This window comes from Pyrgilauda ruficollis, unplaced genomic scaffold (assembly GCF_017590135.1).
Source record: "Pyrgilauda ruficollis isolate IOZ18807 unplaced genomic scaffold, ASM1759013v1 scaffold127, whole genome shotgun sequence".
NCBI lineage: Eukaryota > Metazoa > Chordata > Aves > Passeriformes > Passeridae > Pyrgilauda > Pyrgilauda ruficollis.
The window spans coordinates 1,036,156-1,056,117 of record NW_024511099.1 but is presented as its reverse complement, the minus strand read 5'-3'; the positions used below and the strand labels follow the sequence as shown (position 1 = coordinate 1,056,117).

Below are 19,962 nucleotides of genomic sequence, written 5' to 3'. Positions count from 1 at the left end.
CACATGTTAGCTTGCATTTGCTTCCACTGAATTCCACATGACAGAATACCCACACACCATGTTGTGACAGACCCCGTTCTCTGTCTCACAACATTGCTGCTCTTTAGCCTCAGTGTTGAAAAATTGTGTCACTTCAACTGGAATCCTTTTTTCACCTCTGGTAGATTGATGATTTCAGTACTTTTGTTGAGCTCAGCTCTTTGTTCTTTAATTCCTTCCTTGCTGACAGGTGAACAGCAGCTGCTGGGAAGATTTCCTGCAGTTCACTGAAAAAATCCCCTTTTCCTTTCTCTACCATTGCACCACCTTTGCTCTCTGGACAGAACAACCCCACAGAGGCATTTTCTGCTGCCTGCAATTAAAATTCCACAAATAAATCTTCAAAGATGTGCTTCCCATCACCCTACCTTCTTGCTTATCCTCTAATCCCAGTTAGTCAGGCTGACTGAATTCTCCCTCAGGTGCCTATTTTTAGTTAATTGCCTGCCCAAGCCCTGGAGCTATTCTGCCACGGACCAGTGAAGTGGATGAAGGGCTCAAACAGAACCACTTCAGGTTTCCATCCCCATCCAAAATTTGTGTCTTTTCCATAACTTACTTCTTGTATTTTTCCCAGTTCCTAGAGATGAGAGCTGCCACCTGAAGCTGTGAATCCCATCCTGGCTGACCCCTGTGCAGCAGGAGAAGGTGTTTTGGTTTAGCCTGGTCTGCTGGATCTGGGACACCCAGATTTTTTTCACCCCAATCTCCAGCTCTGGCACCTCTCACCCTTTCCATGCCTGTTTACCATAACCTGCCCAGCCATAATGAGCCTGTCTTGGAAAGCAGCTGGAAGGTGCCAGGGAGATGCCATTACCACTGATCCAGCTGCCTTACAGGACCACTATTCCTATGCCCCACCACCTCTCAGGTTCTGTTGTCCCTGCTGCACAATCCATGCACACTCACATTAGGCTCACTTCTGGCTATTCCCAGTGATGGACTTGCTTCCTTCTGGTGAATAACTGGGATCCCCTAAGAATCCTACACATTTCAGCTATTCTTGTGGCTGCAGGTGAGGAGTTTTCTCCTGGGGTACCATCTGCAATCTCTACCTGGAGCCAGCTCTACCTCTTCCCACAGGCCACACACCACTAATCACTTCACACTGGCATGCAAACAGGTTGAGCAAAAACAACTGGTGCTCAGAAATAAGACCAGAAAAGAGATCACATTCTGCTTCTCACAAACCCACACCAGGAGACGAGCTTGGCTTTCCTGTTCAAAGTACATTTTATTGCCATGTGCACAGGTGGGCTGCAGGAGGAGGCTGAAGCACCTTCCTCACTCTGTGCTTGTGCCTGAAGCCAGGTCTGTGTGGTCCTTTCCACCAGTGCCTAAATACCAGCATGGAAATAAGAGCATGCATGACACAGAGGGAGCTTCTCTGTATCAGATCACACTGATAAGGCAAGTTAAAAGCATTGCAAAAGATAACCAGGGAATTTGGAATTAATTTTTTTATTACTATAAATAGGTCAGCTCTTCAGCTGGGGGAAGAATCCCCAACATTGAAGTGTCTTGTTACAAACCAACTATCCCTCACTTTTGTGTCTTTGTTTTGAGCTACTGTGCAAGGGGATAACCAGCTCTATCATGGAATGCAGTGGACTGGGGACAGCTCCAGGGCTGCAGGACAGGGACAGCCTCCAACACCTAGGACAGGCCAGGCTGGCTGAGTGTCCAGGTGAACAGGCCATGGACCTGCCTGCAGCCCTTCTGCAGTCAGTGTCTTGCAAGAAGGTAACACATGAGCTTTGCCCAGAGCCCTCAGAAGCCACTTCAGGGTGCCATGGCAGGCTGCAGAAGCCTGCACGCTGCAGCACATCCCAGAACTTCTGCTAGAAGCCTCTCTGGAGTTTCAGATCTCCTCACCCTACTGAGTGCCTCAGCCTTGATACTTTGTGGAGCTTTCCCACTTTAGTGAGTCCTGATATTTAGGAGCAATTTTTAGAAAGACTGTTTTGTAACATTTGAATCAGTTTTCCTTGAATGAGGATATTGAAGAACACAGAGCTGTCAGCTGATGTACTCTTGAGACCCGGGGTAGCTACAAGAAGGACAAAGAACAACCTGTGGAACCCCTGGGAGCAGCCAAGCTCCAAAACTGTTGCTGGAAGAAAAGCTACCAAGTGGCCTTGGCAGCCACAAGTCATGCCAAGAACCCTCTCCCAGCACAAGCTCTGCCATCTCCCACAGGAGCCCATACACATCTCATTGGAAGGGGAAGGGTTTGGGATCAGCCATGGGAGGGGATGGGAAAGCCACAGTGTCCCTCCCTTCACACTGTCCCTTCTTGTGCTGGTTCTGGACAGGCCCCGTGCCTGACCTCCCTCCCTGCAGCTACAGCTGCCAAAGCCAGAAACTTCCCATTGTTACAGCTCAACTGGTTTTCTAAAAACAAACTTTCTAGCACTTTTACACAGAATGAATAACCTCTTTTAAAGGAGTGTTTTGGGGGCTGTAAACAAGGTTTTAAAATTGTAATTAATTGCCATTAGGAAATGTATGGTTCATCACTAAAATTAGCTCTTGCAAAATGAAGTTCAAATTGAAAGCATCTTTTATAATGAAGTTGTTTATTAAAAGCACTTGGATCTACCCCAGGTGTCTTCATGGAGGGGAGTTCGGGTTGTGGTTGGATGGAGACAGGATAAAATCATAAGGCAGGTCAAAGACACAGTTCCCTACGTGAAGCCACAGAGGTTCTTAAATTTCTGCCAAGCAAAGAATTAGACCCACAAGAAAAAAACCCAGCACCCCACTGGGGAGGCAGTCACAGCAGACACCATTATCCCCTGTCAAGGAGAATAATGTTTGTTAGACAGAAAGTTCTGGTTGCTTGGTTTCACTAAAATTTCCAGCCCATACGGCAGCATTTCAGACAAGTTCAGCCCATTCCCCCTCCCAATAACCCCAGCATGCTCTGCTCCCCACAGGCAGGAGAACCAGGACCAAACCTCAGCTTAAGCTACAACTGGCTGCAGGCACCAGCAGCATTTGAAGATGAAACAGGGCAAAGCACACAGGGCCCTCCTGGGATTCTCCTTCAGAACATGGATTAAAAGCTGACAGCCATGATCAGTGTTAGGTGCTTGTCTAAGAATGATCTAGTTTTCAGTTCTAGTTTTCATTCCTAATTCAGCCACCATTAAACGTGCTCTTTCCTCAGCAGCTTTCCCCTGGCGCTGAGGACTGTGACAGAACAGGAATACACTCATCTGCCAAAAATAAGTACAGTATGGATTGTCCTGATGCTGGAGCTGAAGCTTCCTTTGCCTTTTTAAAGGGAGAAGGGATTATTCTGATGATTTCTGAGTTTTGATTCACATATTTGCCAGCTCTGGTCTCACCCACAGACACTCAGCAGCCCCTGACACTGGACTCTCACCTGGGGGAATCACACCCATTGCTCTGCTGGGCAAACCATCTCAGGAAAAGGGAATTCACTTTGCCTCCCTCAGCCAGCACTCCAGCAGAGGCTCACTGATCTCCTATCACACACCCCTCAGCAGAAACACACAAGCTCTGGGAAGCCAATGGAGCTGGAAGCCAACGCTGAGGGCTCAGCTTCTGCAGCAGCACTCCTCAAACTCCCTTCTGAGCTGTCCTCTCCCCTGTGCTGCTCTAAAGCACTGCCCAGCACTGCCACCCAACAGTTCTGCCGCTCTGCCCATCAGTGCCACACGTCAAACAACGTGTCTCACACCAGCCATGAGCCGCTCAAGTGATCTTACCCAGCAGCACAGCAGCAGCAGATCCAAATGCCTCAACTGGTGGCACAATTACAATATATGGCAGCATTCAGGGCATGCCACACTGGAAGAAACTTAGTTTACTAGGAGAAAAATATTACAAAGAAAGCCAGAGTATTCCAAGCTCTGCTTCTGGCTGAAGCCACACATCACAGACCACATGGGTGTTCAACAGGCCAAGTGTTACAAAAAGAAATTCTCCAGAAATGGCTTAGGAGAACCCAAGAGAGCAGGATGACAGGACAATGGCAGATTTATTTACAATAGGACACAAAGAATACATACATTAATTAAAAATTACAAAGAATACAGAGAAAACACTTCAGGGAAGGGAGAGAAATCAATGCTGGCTGAGCCTCTCCACTGCGGCAGGGGCAGAACAGAAAAAAAAAAAAAATCGACAAAAATCTCAGAGAGGGACCTCAAATCAGAACTGACACAGGATTCCACAGCACAGCCGGCTCACACATCCCCTCCTCCTTTTTTCCATCCATGATTCCTGGTTGATTAGACTTTGGCATGACAGGCAGGGCCAATGGGAAGGGACACAGGCCCTTGCATGGACCTGGTGGAAACTTATGGCAATTGGGGTTTAAAAAGGCCCCAAAGCCCTCCCTGAGATCAAGGAGGGCTTTGGACAGTTTTGGGTTGGAATGATGTGACCTGTGGCAGCTGGTCATTGGAAGATCTTACTCCAAGAAGAAAAATTTTCATAGATCTCACTTAAAAAAACCTCTCCTCTGTAGTCCTGGCTGAATCGAGTGAGTCTGGGGATGAAGGGAGCCTTCACTGTAACGTGGAACCTTTTTACTGATAAACATCACTGAAGTGACCAAAATAAAAAAAAAAAAAACCACAACCCAACTTTAACCTCTTTTAAAAAGAGCTTCCCATAGGCTGATTCAGGCATCAAGCCATGGGAAAAGAAGAGCCCATATCAGCTATCCGGGAGAGCGTGGACTGGTTTTTGTGGAGAAGAACAAAATACAGCTATGGGGTGTACACTTTTCCTGTTCCCTGGAGGTAGAGAATTTCAGAGGAGGAGCCGAGAGCAGTAAGGGCAGTCAGAGCATAGGGCCAGTGAGAGAGCCCCGCTCCCAGCCATGGGACAGCTCATGGGGCCACCTGCCTGTGCCAGCCCCTTCAGCATGGCCTGCACCACCCTTGGGCAGCTCGGGCCCAACACTGCCTCAGATCACTTGGCACTAACACCACGGCATCACAGCCAGCTCCTGCAGGCTCTTCAGGATCCCAGTGGCATTCCCAGGAAGGAGCCTGCCCTGATTCCTCACTCATCCAGAGCAGAACTATTGACAGAACAAACTCTGGTAGTTACCTCACGCATCCTTCCAGTCCTGTATTCCAGCACAACCACGTCACTTCCACCAGCACCTTTTGTCCTGCCTTCTGCAGGAGAGGCAGTCCCACCCTCCCACAGCAGCCTGTGCTGTCTGAGGCTGGAGGGAGGGAGAAGCGATGCTGAAGGTTGCTCAAGCTCTCTCAGGGTGAAATTGCACTTCCCAGGCTCCGAATGGCACCTCCAGCAAATTGTAAACAAGCCGAAGCCGGGACTTCGGTGATCGGAGCGCGCCGGACTCCCGCTGGGTGAGCCTTTGGGCTCCAGGTATTCTGCCATAGTCAAGCTCCCTCTTCCGTGCAGACACGAAGGCAGGAGAAAAACCCAGTCTGATATTTGTCTGAAGAGTCTCCCTGAATCCTAGAGCACCCCAGGGGCTGGAAGAAAACGTTTTCACAAGTGTTTCCACTGCTGTCTCAAATCCGCTCATCATCAACATAAAAAAAAGGATGGATTAGCAAAAAGGGGGTTTACTTATACAGAGGGATATTTCTCTGCTAAAAAACTCCCTCAAATATGGAACAGGATAATAAAGTTAAAATGTAAGGTATCTACAGACCCCTTTTCCCCGCAGAAGTAGCCCAGAATCCATGTACAATGTGCCAAAGTTACATTCCAAATCGAGGAGTTAATTATTTCTCTTGTGACTCTCCCACTGGATTTTTGTTTCCTTAAAAAGAGCTGGGAGAAGATGTCCCTGTCCCTCCCGGGAGGACACGTGTTCAGAGGTGTCTGATTCCTGCTGGGGGGATTCCAGCTTCAGTCGATTTTCACGGCAGCATAGATCTTCCTCACGAACATGTAGGCTGCGTAGAAGCCAATGGTGCCCGTCAGGAGCCAGAAGGACAGGACCATGAGGGCAGTGTAGCCAAAGTACAGTAAGGAGGGAATGAACTCAACAATATCCAGCTGAAACAGAAGAGGATGAAAAAAGTCAGTGAAATAACGCACACAGATGACAAATCAACTAGTGCCCTCTGCAAGGAGAGCTCTGGCAAAGGCAGGAAAACTTTTGTTTTTGTCCAGCTGAAGGGAGATCCCCTTTGAGGTGGGGTCAGGGAATGCTGCTCTGCACGAGTCATGGAGCACCTACACCCTCCTCTCCTGTCTGGAAGGGCTGTGAGCACTGCCTTGGGCTGGCATGGGCAGACTGGGGCTCAGCAGGCCCACAATTTCCCTTCCCAAATCCCACAGTCACCCTCAAAAACATGGCACTTTCACCAAGGAGGAATACCTTGTTCACAAAGTAGAAGACAGCATAAATCAGCACGTAGAAGGCAGATCCTCCAGACACCAGGAAGGTCCTCCACCACCAGCGGTAATCCTGACAGGATAAAGAGCCTCATTATCCCCCTGACTTTCTTCTCCCCAAGCTCTGCCTCGGGGAAGGTGTGACCATTCCAGGACAGGGAGAACACCACCCATCTTCCTTCAAAGGAAATTCACAATTTGGGACTGGGGAACTTCTTCTGTCACAAACGTGTTTTCAAACCAAGAGATGTGATGCTGACAGGCTCAAAGCACCTGCTGCCCAAGGACACAGCTCACCTTTGATTCTGCATTTTGTTTTGTATGTGGATGGAATGGAACAGTTTGGGAACAGCTCAAAACACCCTGTGCCCAGCAAAATTCCTGGTATTAAACCACAGTTCCCAGCTTAACAGATAACCAAGGAGCTTTAATTCCCTGACATTGTGGACAATCACATCTGTGAAGCTGGGCCACACTAATCTTTGCTGAGCAGCAGCAATAATGTGATCTGTGGTTTTCCAGGAGCAAGCACCCTCTGCTACCCAAATTACAAACATGGAAATCTCACCTCAGCACAGAGCTGGAAATACACCATGACAATGCTGATCTGGGAGCAGGATACCACCAGAATTATAAATACCAGGAAGAGGAAGCCAAAAAGGTAATAGAACTGGTTCTCCCAGATTGCCTGAAATAAACACACAGCAGGAATTTATTTCCATGTTACTGTGATCAGTCACTGAACATGGGACTAACCTCTGCCAGCCAGCCAGGGGAAAATGAGGAGGCCCCTCAACCTCACCTAGATGAAACCACAGATCTAATGCATTTCACAATGTCACTTCAGAGGATTCAGGTTGCAAAAAGGTGCACAAAGACACATCTGGATAGCTTGTTCATTCCCCTGCATCTCCCAAGCAATGGAACAGCAATTCTTCCCCATCCACACAAGGTGAAAAACTGTAGCAGCAGAACAGTGACTGTCTCAAGACCAGGACCCCTCCCTGATGTAATGTTACAGTAAATTTTGTCTTTACCACAAGACCACCAGGAGAATCCTATAGCTCTCCCTGGAAACTACTGAATGGCCTGGAAGAAACCAGCTACCCCCTTCAGAGAACACAGGAACAGGAGACTGCACCAGTGAAAGCATCCTCCCTTTCAAAAGCTTTGGCATGAAAAGAATCCCATTGAGGAGGAAAGTGGGTTAAATGCTTACACTGAAAATGAAGAACAGTTCAATGAACATGGCTCCGAAAGGCAGAATACCAGCCATGAGGATCCTGCAGAGGAGAAACAAAAACCATAAGCAGCACAATATAACTGTCTGGACATTAAAAATTCCTTGTAACCACACAGAACACTCCAAGCAAAGGCTCTACTTTTCCAGATTGCTAAATTTCACAGGCAATGGCACAGCTGCTCCCACTGTTGAGCACGTACCACGGCTACAAGTACCCTTCATACCACATCCAAATTATCACTGTGGTCTCAAGGAACCCGATCTGCCATCTCTCCATGTCCAGGGAGCAGCAGGTGACACTCAGCAACCCAAGGGGACCAAGGAGAGGGGGCTTAACTCACCGTATTTCCCAGACACTCATCACTCACCCCACAAATTTGTTCATATACCACCTCTGCTCCGGGATCTGCCTGGGAATCTGATTTGTCCGTACAGGATTGTCATACGGCTGCTTGCGAAATCCAAAGTAGTAACCCAGGTAGACCAAGGGCAAGGAGATCCCAAACCACATGCAGAGCAAGGCCACCATGGTAGGGAAAGGCACCTGGAATCACACCAAGAGCCACAGAAGTGAGGCTGACAGCGCTCCTGCCCGGGGGACTGATGTCATTGGCCAAGCCAACCCTCCAGTCACCCACTTGGAAAGGTCTGGGAAGCCAAGTGGGTCCCTATCAGCCCAGTGACCCTCTCCCACCCAGCAGGCCCCAGGCTGAGGGTGGCACCTACCGCACCAGAGGAGTGTTTCCCCCAGATGAAGCAGTTGAGGACAAAGCAGATGCCAAAGACAACGCCCGGGTACAGTGTTGCTGTCTGCAAGAGGAACCACAGCATAAGAGAAAGCACCTGATTCATCAGCCAGATGTTCCTATGGAATGAGTCCATCCCTGAAACAAGGCACATGTGGAGAAGTGTCCCTTTTGTTACAGGACAAGGACACAGAGCTGGGCTGTAGGGAGGATCTTGGACAATCCTCTTTGCTCTACTACGTGCTCTGGTGATGCCTTTTCCATACAGCTACAAGGACTCAACCCACAGCAAATGTGCAGCACAGTCAGACTGTGTCCAGCTACCACAAATGTGTGGAGCTTAGCCACAGATTTTGCCATCAGCAAACCTGGATAAACAGCACAGAACATCCAAGACTCACACAAAAGGCTCCCTTCTTCCATCGATGGCCTTTCAGAGTCCGGTATAAGCGGCCAGCAAAGAATCCACCAAAAACCCTGGACAGAAACAAGCCAAGTCAACGAAAATGAGCTGCTGTTTCTGGGGGAGGCAGGACAGCACAGGGGGAAGCTGTGGAGGCACCTACCCCATGAACATGAAGAGGAAGCAGGCAGTTGTCATCAGTGCGCCCCGGCTCGAAGGCGACAGCATCCCCAGCATAGCAACAACTGCAGAGGGAAACAGGACAAGGAACAGCAGCTCTGAGGGACATGTGCTGCAGCAGCTCGAGGACAGGGCCTGTCCCATCTGTAGCCCACAGCTGCCTGCAATCCCTGCACAGGCCTGATTTCCCTACAGCATAACGTATCCACAGCCTCCAGCACTGGCCAGAGAAGAAGGCACAGCTTTGAACTCAGCTACAGACCATGCTTCAGCATCAGCTTCCCCAGGGATGGGAGCAGGTGCAGCTCAGCAGGCAAGGCACACCTGTGCAAAAGTCTCCCAGCCCACTATCAGCCAGGGCTCACAGCTTGGCAAAGGAAATAAAATCACACAAAGCTGCCTTCAGCTGGGCAATGTCATCCAGCAGCTCTGCAGTGCCAAGCCCAGGCTGATGGCAACAGGAAGCAGCTTCATGGGCCTCACTCCAGCTAAGGTGAGCACAGGGTGAAGTCAAACATCCTCGAGCATCATTCGTGTTACAGTCACCCCATGCAACATGTGCCACTTACAGATGACAATCAGGATCATACAGAAGAGCTGAATTCCAGAACCCAGGAGAGAGCTGAGGATCATAGGGTACTGTGGAGGCCTGAAGACATCTCCATGCACGAGTTTCCAACCAGATTCTTCCATGGTATCTTCCTATAGCAACAACAGAAAAAGGAGGTTATTTAGATGTGATATACTAGTGGAAATTAAGGTCCTACCACAGGCAGCCTAAGAGGTTAACTTTCCTGGATCCAGTTTTCCTACTGAATTTTACCACTCTAGCCAAGAAACTTTTTTCCTCTTGGGCTAAAAACAGCTGAGACCTGAATTGTCAGTGCCAGGGCACACATTTACAGAGCTGTCTGCAGTCACTCCTTAGGTCTAAGACATCCTAACTGGTATGTGACTGTTCAGGCAGAAAAAGGTGTGTGACAGCACAACACAACTGCCCGTCCCATGGCCAGGGCTCAAAGGAAAACAGGGGCAAGGGAAGAGACAATAGAGCCAAGTCTGCACACTGGATCCCTCCTGGCCTGTGCTTCCCTCCCTCTAATCCCAGCCCAAGGAACAAACACATACAATGTCATCTTCTTTGTTGTAGTTGGCAATGTCCTTCCGCAGAGTCCGGATGATGATCATGCTGAGAATCCCTGAAAACAAGCACAGAGTTCAGCTCAGAGGCTCCCACATGGCTGTGCTGCTCTCATACTGTGCAACTACATGGCTCCCACCAACACTATGATCTGGCTGGGAGAGGAGGTCTTGAGTCATCAGCAGAGACAGAAACAAAACCCCAAGGAGCAGGGAAGGCAGTATTCCAGCAGAAATGGGGCACTGTGGCTTTCTTATGGGCTTTTTTTACTCCCTCAATGACCCCAGTATGAGAAATGCTGGTAACTCACTGACCCCACAGGACACTATTTGAACTGGGAGGCTTTAAATTGGTTTCCTGCTCCTTCTGACCAGGTTCTGATACCCACATCCTCCTCAAGCCACCTGCAGCTAAGGCTTAAAGAAAATTCCCTGCAGATGATGGTAAAGCCTTCCTCTCCCCACACATCCACTCACCTGAAAGGAAAAAGACGACCACAACCGAGTTAATGATAGAAAACCAGTGGATCTGCACGTCACTCATGGTCAGGTACGTGTCCCAGCGGGAAGCCCACTTAATGTCACTTTCCTGAAAGAACAGGAGAGTTCTCACACCAGCACATTCCCAATGCCTTCCACAACTCCAGTAACAGACACTTGGAGTATCACTGCCAGCCAGCTCCTCAGTACTGCCTCACCTCCCAGTGCACAGAATAGGTGAAGAGCAACTGGTTCTCTTTAGTAGGATCTATTTCCTGAGGGGCAGAGCCTGTGGCTTCAGGCAGGGTGCACATGCTCTTCTCATCAGCCTTCAAGTCTGTAGGGGAAAGCAGAGCACAGTGAGCCCTTCCCTCAGGCACCACCTCTCCCACTGAGCATCACTCTGAGGGCACAGGGTTGCAGTAATTCCAGGTGGGGAAGCACTCGCTCCTTGATCACCTGCTCTGCAGTTTGCAAAACTACTCTCCTGACCAGCAGTGGAGCACCATTAACAAGCTTTCAGGAAAGCTATGCACAGGGCTCTCCTTAACTGGAAGGATAAAAGCCAGAGGTTCTGAAGCCAAGGATGTAGACCTTGACCAAATCCTCTATTCCACAAGATATAGTGAGAAACAAGACCTCTATAGCAGTGCCTGCCCTGCCAGAGGGGAGCTGCGTGGGCTGATCCACACCATGACCAACTGCCCTTCTAGACACCCTTTTCCATTGGGCTCACTGAGGTAAGAGTGTTTTCCCCTAACCATTATTTTTAAATTTCAATCCCCCGAACAGTTCCAAACATCCTGTGTGTCCCTGAACCAGCACAGAGTGTCCCAGTTGGGAGATCTGCGCCACAGCAAGAGCTAGAATGCCAGACATGCCTCACAACAGATGACACAGTGCAAAAAAATCCAACCCCAAAACCTCAAACTCGGATCTTTTTACAGGAATTGATTTTCCATGGACTGCAGTTCATGGATATGTCTCTATTGTTGGTACTTCCTTAATAACAAAGCGGTTTATTATTCTTGTAATTTAGACTCATTTCTGTGCCCTGTGAAGCAATAATTGGCACATCACTGGCATCTGCCTTTTGTCCATACAAGAGATTCTTCCCCCTTGCTCCCCTCCTCAAGGATCTCTTACCTTCCAGTTTAATGCTTTGGGGAATCACCTCAAAGCGCACCACCCTGTAGGTGTGCTCCTGGCTCTCTTCCACATCCTCTCTGTGGTAGTAAAGGATGAAGGAGAGGTGGTTGTGCAGGTAGAACTGAAACAGTGACATAAAATAAAACATCAGCACCCTACAGGAGGAAGAGGCAAAGCTGAGAAGCAACAACTGCAGAAAACAGCTTCAGTGAGGGAAAACTAAAGACTCCAACACCAGAGATCAGCCAGTCTTGGAGGCACAGTGCTTTTGTTCTGCTGAGGGGAAGCCACTGCATGAGCCTGTCCAAAGTCACACAGTAAATAAAAGCAAGGACTTCTGGCTTTCCCACCTTCCCACCCACCCTCTTCTGCCCACAAGGGACCCCTCTCTCATATTTCCACTATTAATAAAACCTTTTGGTTTCATTCCCAATTGTGACACTCTCTGGCAAACCTCTAACAGACACCCCAGTCTCCTCCAGGCACCCTCCCACAGCACCTCAGTTCTCTACCTTGTTACCATCCATAAACCCAAGCCTATATCCATGCTCGAACTGCACATCCTTCTCCTTCTTCTTCTCCTCTTCCTCACGATTGGAATAAAACTCCAGCCGTGTTGCCACAGGAAGGTTATCAGCAATGCTGAAAACACAGATTTCAGATCAAATTTGTCCACAGCACCAAATCCCCCTAACACAAACCCACACTTGAGTGACTCACAGGTGGACATAGTAATCCTCCCTGATGCGCTCGGCGATGAGCTTGCTCTGCTCCACTGTCAGAGTCACTGGCTTGTTGGGAAAGTTGCACAGAACTTCACATTTCTTCTCCACATTCATGGAAACCTGGAAAGGTGTATTTACAATTCGGTCCCCACGAAGAACTTCACCTGGAAAACAGGAAAACATAGGCAGGGTTGGAGACTGCCAGGCTTCGTGCTGCTGATCCTGCTGCCAGGCACTGCAGCTGCAGGGACCACAGCAAGCCTCCTTTGCTAGCCCAGGTGCAAGGATAAGATTGCAAGTCAGTATAGCTGCTTTGTTGGAAGTATCAAGCCCTGCTTATGAAGCAGGTTACGCACTCTCCCTCAGGACAGGCACTTCCTCTGTCCAACACATGGACACTGCCGTTTGCAGACAGCCAGCACACAGTGAATCAGAGGAAGCAGGTTCTCTCAGCTCAGCAGAAGGGACACTTGCAATTCTTTTATCTCTGTAAACACTCCCACACTGTCTGACAGGTACACACCGAGGTTCTCAGCCTTGTATGTGATCTTGCTGGGCTGGCAGAAGGGCAGTGAGTAGTACTCGTAGGGCAGTTGGGTCCGGGAGCTCGTCAGCTTCACAGCCTGCAGGAAGAATGGAAGGATTACCCCCAGGAAAAAACTCCAGATAATTTCCTGTCCTCTCAGCATCATTTAGAAGCTGATGCTTACTTCAAGACACCTTCCATAAAGCTCACTTCCAGAAGATACTACTACTAATAATAATATTAAAAATAGTAACAGAGACAGATGTTCCTGAGAGACTTCCAGTAGCAATTCATTCACAGAAAAACACTCAAAGAACAAAACATGGTGGTTTCACAAATTTATATCTCAGTGGAGTCCTAAGAAACAACAAAGACCTCAAAAGAGATTCAAGAGTCACATTTCACATAAGATTTCCTCAAACAAAAATTCATATCCCACTGGACCTAGAGGTCTGGCCTCCAGTGCTATGGAGAGTTCAGCAGTTTTAATCTCTACAAGGAAAGGCAAAGAGCCATCAGTCTGGGAAGACAAGGTGACCAACCACAAACATTCCTGGAGAGTTTCCACAAATCACAGGGTACAAGGGAAGTGCAGAGACATACTACAACAGCCAAGACCACAGTTCCTCTGAAAAACAGAAGTGTTTTGTAACACAGCCAAGCTTGTTTATTGGAAGAGTGCTGGCAAATACGCTGACTTGCCTAAGCACTTGAGGAAGCGTTTAGCTCCTGAAATCCCTTTGAGAACAGCTATTCCAAAACCCTCTTCTTCGGGGAAGCTTACTGTAGCCACAGGCAAGTCTCATTTGCTTAAAAATAGCCTATGTCTGGCAGTCTGTGGCCAAAGAGAAAACTGTGCTGCGCTTCACGTGAGAGCAGCCAACCTCAGCAGCCCCAAGGGTGCTGGATTTGCTGAGACAGAGGCCACAGCTGTAGAAAAATAAATGAAATGGGCTATAAATCACTGATGCCTGAAAGCAAAGCCTGGCTTCCCCATGGATAGGTGCAGCAGCTCTGTCATTCAGTACCAGCAACACTGCACAAGAACAGCTCTCAGCAAGGCTGGGCTGAAAGATCTGCAAGGCTCAAGGACAAACACCTCCACCTGGGAAGAGCTTCTCATGAATTCCCCTAAAGGCACAACATGAGCAAACTGGGTATTGAGAAGGTCTGATTCAGACCTTATTCCACCATTCACCTTCCCCCCAAAGGCACACTCTGCATAAGCACTTTTAAAGTCAGTATAATGCTGGAGAAATTAAATTCACTTCAAAGCCACAGTGAGAAAGGGACCCTTTTCCCAGTCAGAGCAAAGTCTTGAGGACTTTGGTGCAACTGCTGAAGGAATTCGGTAGAAGAGATCAGGGCAAGAACAGGAATTGTGATGGGACCCGAACGTTGTGAAGCAGAAGACATACATGAACAAAAAATTTGAGCAACAGGATCCCCGAATTTAACTTTGCAACCCATCTTAGCTGCTATGGTATAAAAAAGAAAAAACCCAAAAGACAAAAACCCCCCAAACCAAACATTAACAGTACTGAGTTCATCCTACCTTTATTTCTACGGGATCATTGCGGTGGAAGTTGATGGGAGCCACGCCGGGTACATAGAACGAGTCTGTGCTGTGCAGCAACAACAGCAGGCCCAGCACATATCTCAGCCTTTCCTGCAAAAAGGAGAAGGAACAGTAAAATACAACAGAAACACTGGAAAAAGTGTTTCCAGAAACACTGGAACAGCATTAGAGATGGGCCACAACACTGGAAATGTTCATCCCAGGTATTAAAAAGGCTGCACATTCAGGTGATTAAACAGAAATTAATTTCATAAAAGCTGTTCTTAGCTTTGTTTTGTGACCCTCATGAAATCACTTTCCACTCAGCGTGTCTCTGCCTCTTCATCTGCAATTAGGAAAACTTTGGCTTTGCTCAACCACAAGAAAAACATCATTTTTACCTGCACCATGGGTCATTGAGCAGGCCATCACTTTACCTTTCTGCTCACCCCCACTGAGCTCCCTGTGATAGAAAACTCCATGGATTAGTGGAGAAGAGGGGGTACCTGTAGCCCTGGCTCTGGATGTGTGTCAGCTCTGCACAGCAGCAGTTACCCTGGAGCTGATTACAGATGGATGCTCACAGGCCACTACCTGCAGAAGAGTAGTTACTGTGGAGTCAGGTGTGACACCAGAAACTGCACCCAAAGGGACAGTCACATCACCACTCCCTCCTGCTCCATCACCACTCTGCTTTCCTCATCCCTCCAGGCCACAGCACAGCTCAGTAACATGGCAAACACTTTTTCACCCCTTTTTTAGGGAGCCGGGTGACAAGTCAGGCTGGAAGGTTCAATCAACCCTATGGGGACTCCAGGAGAACCCAGATCCTAACACAGCCACAGCAAATCCTGGATTTAGCACACCTTGCTGCCTCCTCAGCCCCTCCCATTACCTCAGGTAACCCAGCTGAGCATGGGCAGGAAGGCTGTGAAATGAAAATCAAGCTTTAAAGAGTATTATCCAACAGCAGCTTGCCTGGATTAGGACATCAGCTCTGGTATAATCTCACAGCACTACTGGCTTCAGTCCCTTCTCCTGGACCCCTCTGGAAAACCACACAAGACCTGGTTTGCTTTGGGACAATTCTTGGCCTAATGCTGCAGACATAAAAACCAAATCTCCACTGTCCCTGTGTGTCCTCAGCACCATCAGTGAGTCTGACAGCACCAGAGGGAACACTCCACAGGCCAGGTGTGACAAACAGCAGCTCTATCATGGGGATCCTTCCTAAGGCTGGGGGGCAAAAAATTTTAAAAATCTGTGTTTATTGCCCCCACACCCCCTCTTCATCAACTTCCTCCTGTCTCATTCTAAGGCAAGGAAAGTATGCTGGGCCCAGACACCTGTGAGGGCCAACCAGAGCATCCAGAATTAGTGGAAATGAACAAGATGGGAAAAAAAAAAAAAAAAAAAGGCAGAAGCATCAGGGGGTTGAAAGTCTAAAATGTATTTAAGATGCAAATGCTAGGCACCTACAGAAAATATAAATATTGAATCACCAGATACATGTGGCCTTTTAGTACCTGAAGGGAGCCTACAAGAAAAATTGAGAGACTATTTACAGGATCATGGAGTACAGGACAAGGAGGAACAGCTTTAAACTGACAGCGTAGGGTTAGACTGTATATTAGGAAGAAATTCTTCCTTGTGAGGGTGGTGAGGCACTGGCACAGACTGCCCAGAGAAGCTGTGGCTGCTCCATCCCTGGAATTGTTGAAGACCAGGCTGGATGGGGTTTGGAGCAACCTGGGATAGTGGAAGGTGCCCCTGCCCATGGCAGTGGGGTGGAACAAAGTGAGTTTTAAGGACCCTGCCAACCCAAACCATGCTGTGATTCTGTGATCTCTTTTGCTTACAAAGGGGATTTTTCAGATCTATTCTGAGCACAGCCAAATACACTTGGAGCAGGCATAAAGCCCCAGCTTGGAAACATTCTTGTTAAAACTGCCTGACCTTCAATACTGATCTGCCTTGAGGCAACATGGAGCTTATTTTTTGTGCTCTACTAAATTTTGCCTTTCCAATCTTTAAAGGGAGTGTTCAGTGGCTCTGCACAGAGCAGGAAAATGTCTCCTGCACAGGGGAAGCAGTGGAAGGAATCTGCACTCTTGTCCCACACTGCACTCCAGCAACCTGCAGCCCTTATCTGTCACTGAAGTGACAGACCTACACAATGTTACTCAAAAACCAAAACCACTCCACTGCCACCTGTGCCCCAGCAAGCTGGGAGGTGAAAAGACCAGGACAGAACTTTGGCAGACACTCAGGAGACACATGAGCATGCAGAAGATGAAATTTTTGATGACAATTTTGGCAGAAGTCAGGCTGTCTTTGCATACAGATGATGATGACTCAGGCAGCAACAGGAAAGACAAGAGGGTGACTCTGCAAAGCCTTGCCAGGAAAGAACAGTTGGTAGCAAGAAAGGGGGAAGCTGCTATGCAACAGGTGGGGAAAGCTTTGGAAGTGAAAGATGAAGGAAATGCTCAGTGCAGGTTCCTGAGCTGGCAGAGCTCAGGGAAGCTGAAGCCAGGGGCCTTACTCATCAGCACCTTTGTTCTTGAACTGACAAATGTGCCTCATCTTCTCCAAACAAAGCCAGCAGCTTAGAAATGGCAACATGGACACCCCTCAAAAGATCTGTGTAGCTCATGGGCCTGGCCAGGTGATTGTCTCACATGAGGGATGCCTGCAAGCTGAGTTCTCTCCTGTGCCAGGTCACAACTTCCAGGAGGGAGCTCTGTTTTGGTTCAGTCACAGAGCCCTGGCAAGGCCCAGACTTCCAGAAAACAGGACACACAGCTTCACAGCCTTTTCCATTTCAAAAACATGCAAAAAACCCCCTCAAATGACAATCTTGCATCTGAGGTGCCAGGAATTCATGTAATGGTGCAACAAGTAGCACAACAAATACACACAACCCCAGACTGAGAAAAACCCAGCTGCAAGTAGGCAAAGATAGTTCAGATTGCCTAAGCCTGATTCTTTTCCTATATGCAGACATGCAGAGACACCCTGTCTTAGGAGAATTTGATCTAAATGAAAGAAGTAACTGCAGGAGCACAATCACCCATTCCTGTCCCTCAGACCAAAAGTTCACACACAAACCCTCTCCAAGGAGGCCCTTCTGGAATGTTATCACCAGTCTTGGGGTTTGCAGACAACCCCAGGTTTACCCCATTCAGAAACACTTAAAACAACATTGCCACTCTCTGTGAATTCACAGAAGGTTCACAAACCATGCTGCCAAAACAGAGGACTTGTTCTCTAAACCCCAGTCTCACCCAGCCCTAAAACATCCAGTTATTACCACATTTGTCCCTCCCTAGGACTCGTGGTCCCTCCAGCTACCACTGCCAGAGTCTGACATTTTAAGGCAAAGGGGAAACAGCAGCTGTTCCCTGGGGCACTCTGCAACAGCTCCAGCGTGCTCCAGAGGGTCCACGGCCTGGCCATGTGCACCCAGGACATCCCTGCCCGGGTTATTGCCAACAACTTGAAGAAACCCTCAAGCAGCAGCAATTTCAAGCATCAGAATTGACACCAGGGCTGGTTTAGTCTTGAGTTTCACAGTCCAGATAGGAACTGAAGAACACAACACAGGATCTGCTCAAAGAGATGAAAAGGAAGTAGGAAGTGACAGTGATGGATATCACGAATCATCTCATCTCTTTTTGGCAGAGAGAGGCAAGAGGGACATCAAAGAGCCATAATCAAGAGCTGTTAACTTTCAAAGACAGCTTTGAAGAAAAACAGGGAAAACTACCTTTGCAGAGCCATTTGTCCAAATGGATTCACACAGCTCTCCCATTCCATTTCACTTACTGAAACTTTATAAAATTGGTGACAGAAAGGGAAGAAAGCCACAACCTTTGGAAGGTTTGCTCCTCTGTGGGAGCAAAAAAACCCAGCAAGCTCTCTCACACATGTAACCTTCATTCTGCCCTCAGGCACATTAGCAGGATAGAACAGTGCTCATGGCACCCTGATCCTCATCCCCTTTTCCAAGAGCTGCCCCCTTCGATGATCCTGAGAACTGTTTGGAAAAGCTCGTCTTTATTACATCCCTGCCCTGCTCACCCTGCGCTGGAGGAGCCACCAGAGCCCTTCAGAAGGAGACAATGTGCATTCACATTGACTTCAGAGCTCCTCTGACACCAGGAGAGCTGCTGGCAGCCTTCTCTGTCCTTCTCACAACAGAGAGCCACGAGGAAATTCCCAGTAGGACGATCCCCAGCTCTCAGAGCCAGCTGAGCACCCCCTCCCCACTGCCTGGGAGAAAGCCAGCAGGGTATGAAGATGCTTAAAGCAAATTAAAGGAAAACCTTGGCACTCCCAATCTCTCCATGAGTCACCTCACAGCCCAGCCACCAGCGACCTTTGTATCCACATCCTTTATCCACACCGCTATTCCTGCAAGGCACTGCCACAAAAATACCCTCCTAGGAAAGCAAGGAGGAACTCCGTTTGACTCCTACAAGACTTCAAGGCAGACAACAAATGTCTCAGTAGCTCGTTTTCTGCTCTGTGAGGTAGCACTGATGCTCAGCAGGAACACCTTCAGCTCTCTGAGGATTCAAGGAATCATTCCATAGTAATAACAGGGATGCTGGACGCGGGAAGCTGAAGCAGCTGCTCAAACCCGGACTCGACAACCACCACCAAACATTTGTGAAAACTACAGAGAGCAACAGGCTCCGCGCCTGGCACCAGCCCCGGGCCCAGGCTGACACCTCGGCAGGGAAGGCACAGGACGCGCCGGTGCTCCCTGCAACCCACACCGCGCCGAGCGCCCGCCCGGCCCCTCCTGCCAGACAGCGCCGCGAACCGCACAAGGGAGCCAACTCTGCCGCCGAGGGAGCGCGGGGCAGGCGGGACAGGAGCCTGCCGGGCTCCGCTGGGACCCTGGGCACCGAGCGGCGCCCCGAGCCCTGCCCTCCACAGGTGACACCGCCGGGAGACGCGGGGCAGCTGCAAGGCCCCGGGCGGGACCGGGGAGCCTCCTCCGCCAAGGGGCCGGGCCCGCATCCCTCCCAGTGCGGTGCAGATCCGACCGCAGCCCGCGAACCGAGCCCCGCGCCGGGAGCGCCGCCGGGCCGGGCCGGGGCAGAGCGGGCGGGACGCGGGGCCGGGCCGGGCCCCGCCGCACTCACCATCGCCGCCGACGCCGCCATCTTGGATCCACGTGTCGGCGCTGACGTCACCGGAAGCGGCGCGCGGTTGGCTGCGGGGCCGATCGCCATGGCGACCGCGGCGGCCGGGCAGGACCGCGCCGGGCGGCCGGCTCCGCGCTGCCGGGGCCGGGCCCAGCTCAGCCCCGGATCGGCACAGCTCTCCTTACGGGCGGGCCGGGGCTGGGGTCTCCACTCCGGTCTCCAGCGGGTCTCCGGCCCCGCGAAGCCGGCCG

At 49.5% G+C, this 19,962-nt stretch overlaps 1 protein-coding gene across 2 annotated transcripts; it reads right to left on the bottom strand.

Moving 5' to 3' along the window:
* Positions 1-4,029: 4,029 nt before the first annotated feature.
* TM9SF4 (transmembrane 9 superfamily member 4) lies at positions 4,030-19,798 on the bottom strand. Of its 2 annotated transcripts, none has more exons than XM_041458338.1 (18): positions 19,709-19,798; positions 14,550-14,663; positions 12,992-13,091; positions 12,464-12,632; positions 12,256-12,385; positions 11,741-11,864; positions 10,813-10,931; positions 10,592-10,703; positions 10,103-10,173; positions 9,544-9,676; positions 8,958-9,039; positions 8,793-8,868; positions 8,372-8,455; positions 8,014-8,189; positions 7,622-7,685; positions 6,971-7,090; positions 6,386-6,475; positions 4,030-6,060 (listed from the first exon to the last, which is right to left on the bottom strand). In XM_041458338.1, exons 1-18 carry the CDS (start codon positions 19,796-19,798, stop codon positions 5,911-5,913), a joined length of 2,004 nt encoding a protein of 667 aa, XP_041314272.1. In that variant the 3' UTR covers positions 4,030-5,910. The 2 variants fall into 2 exon arrangements, with proteins under 2 accessions (XP_041314272.1, XP_041314273.1); XM_041458339.1 differs by lacking the exon at positions 19,709-19,798 and adding an exon at positions 18,636-18,645.
* Between the last annotated feature and the right edge of the window lie 164 nt (positions 19,799-19,962).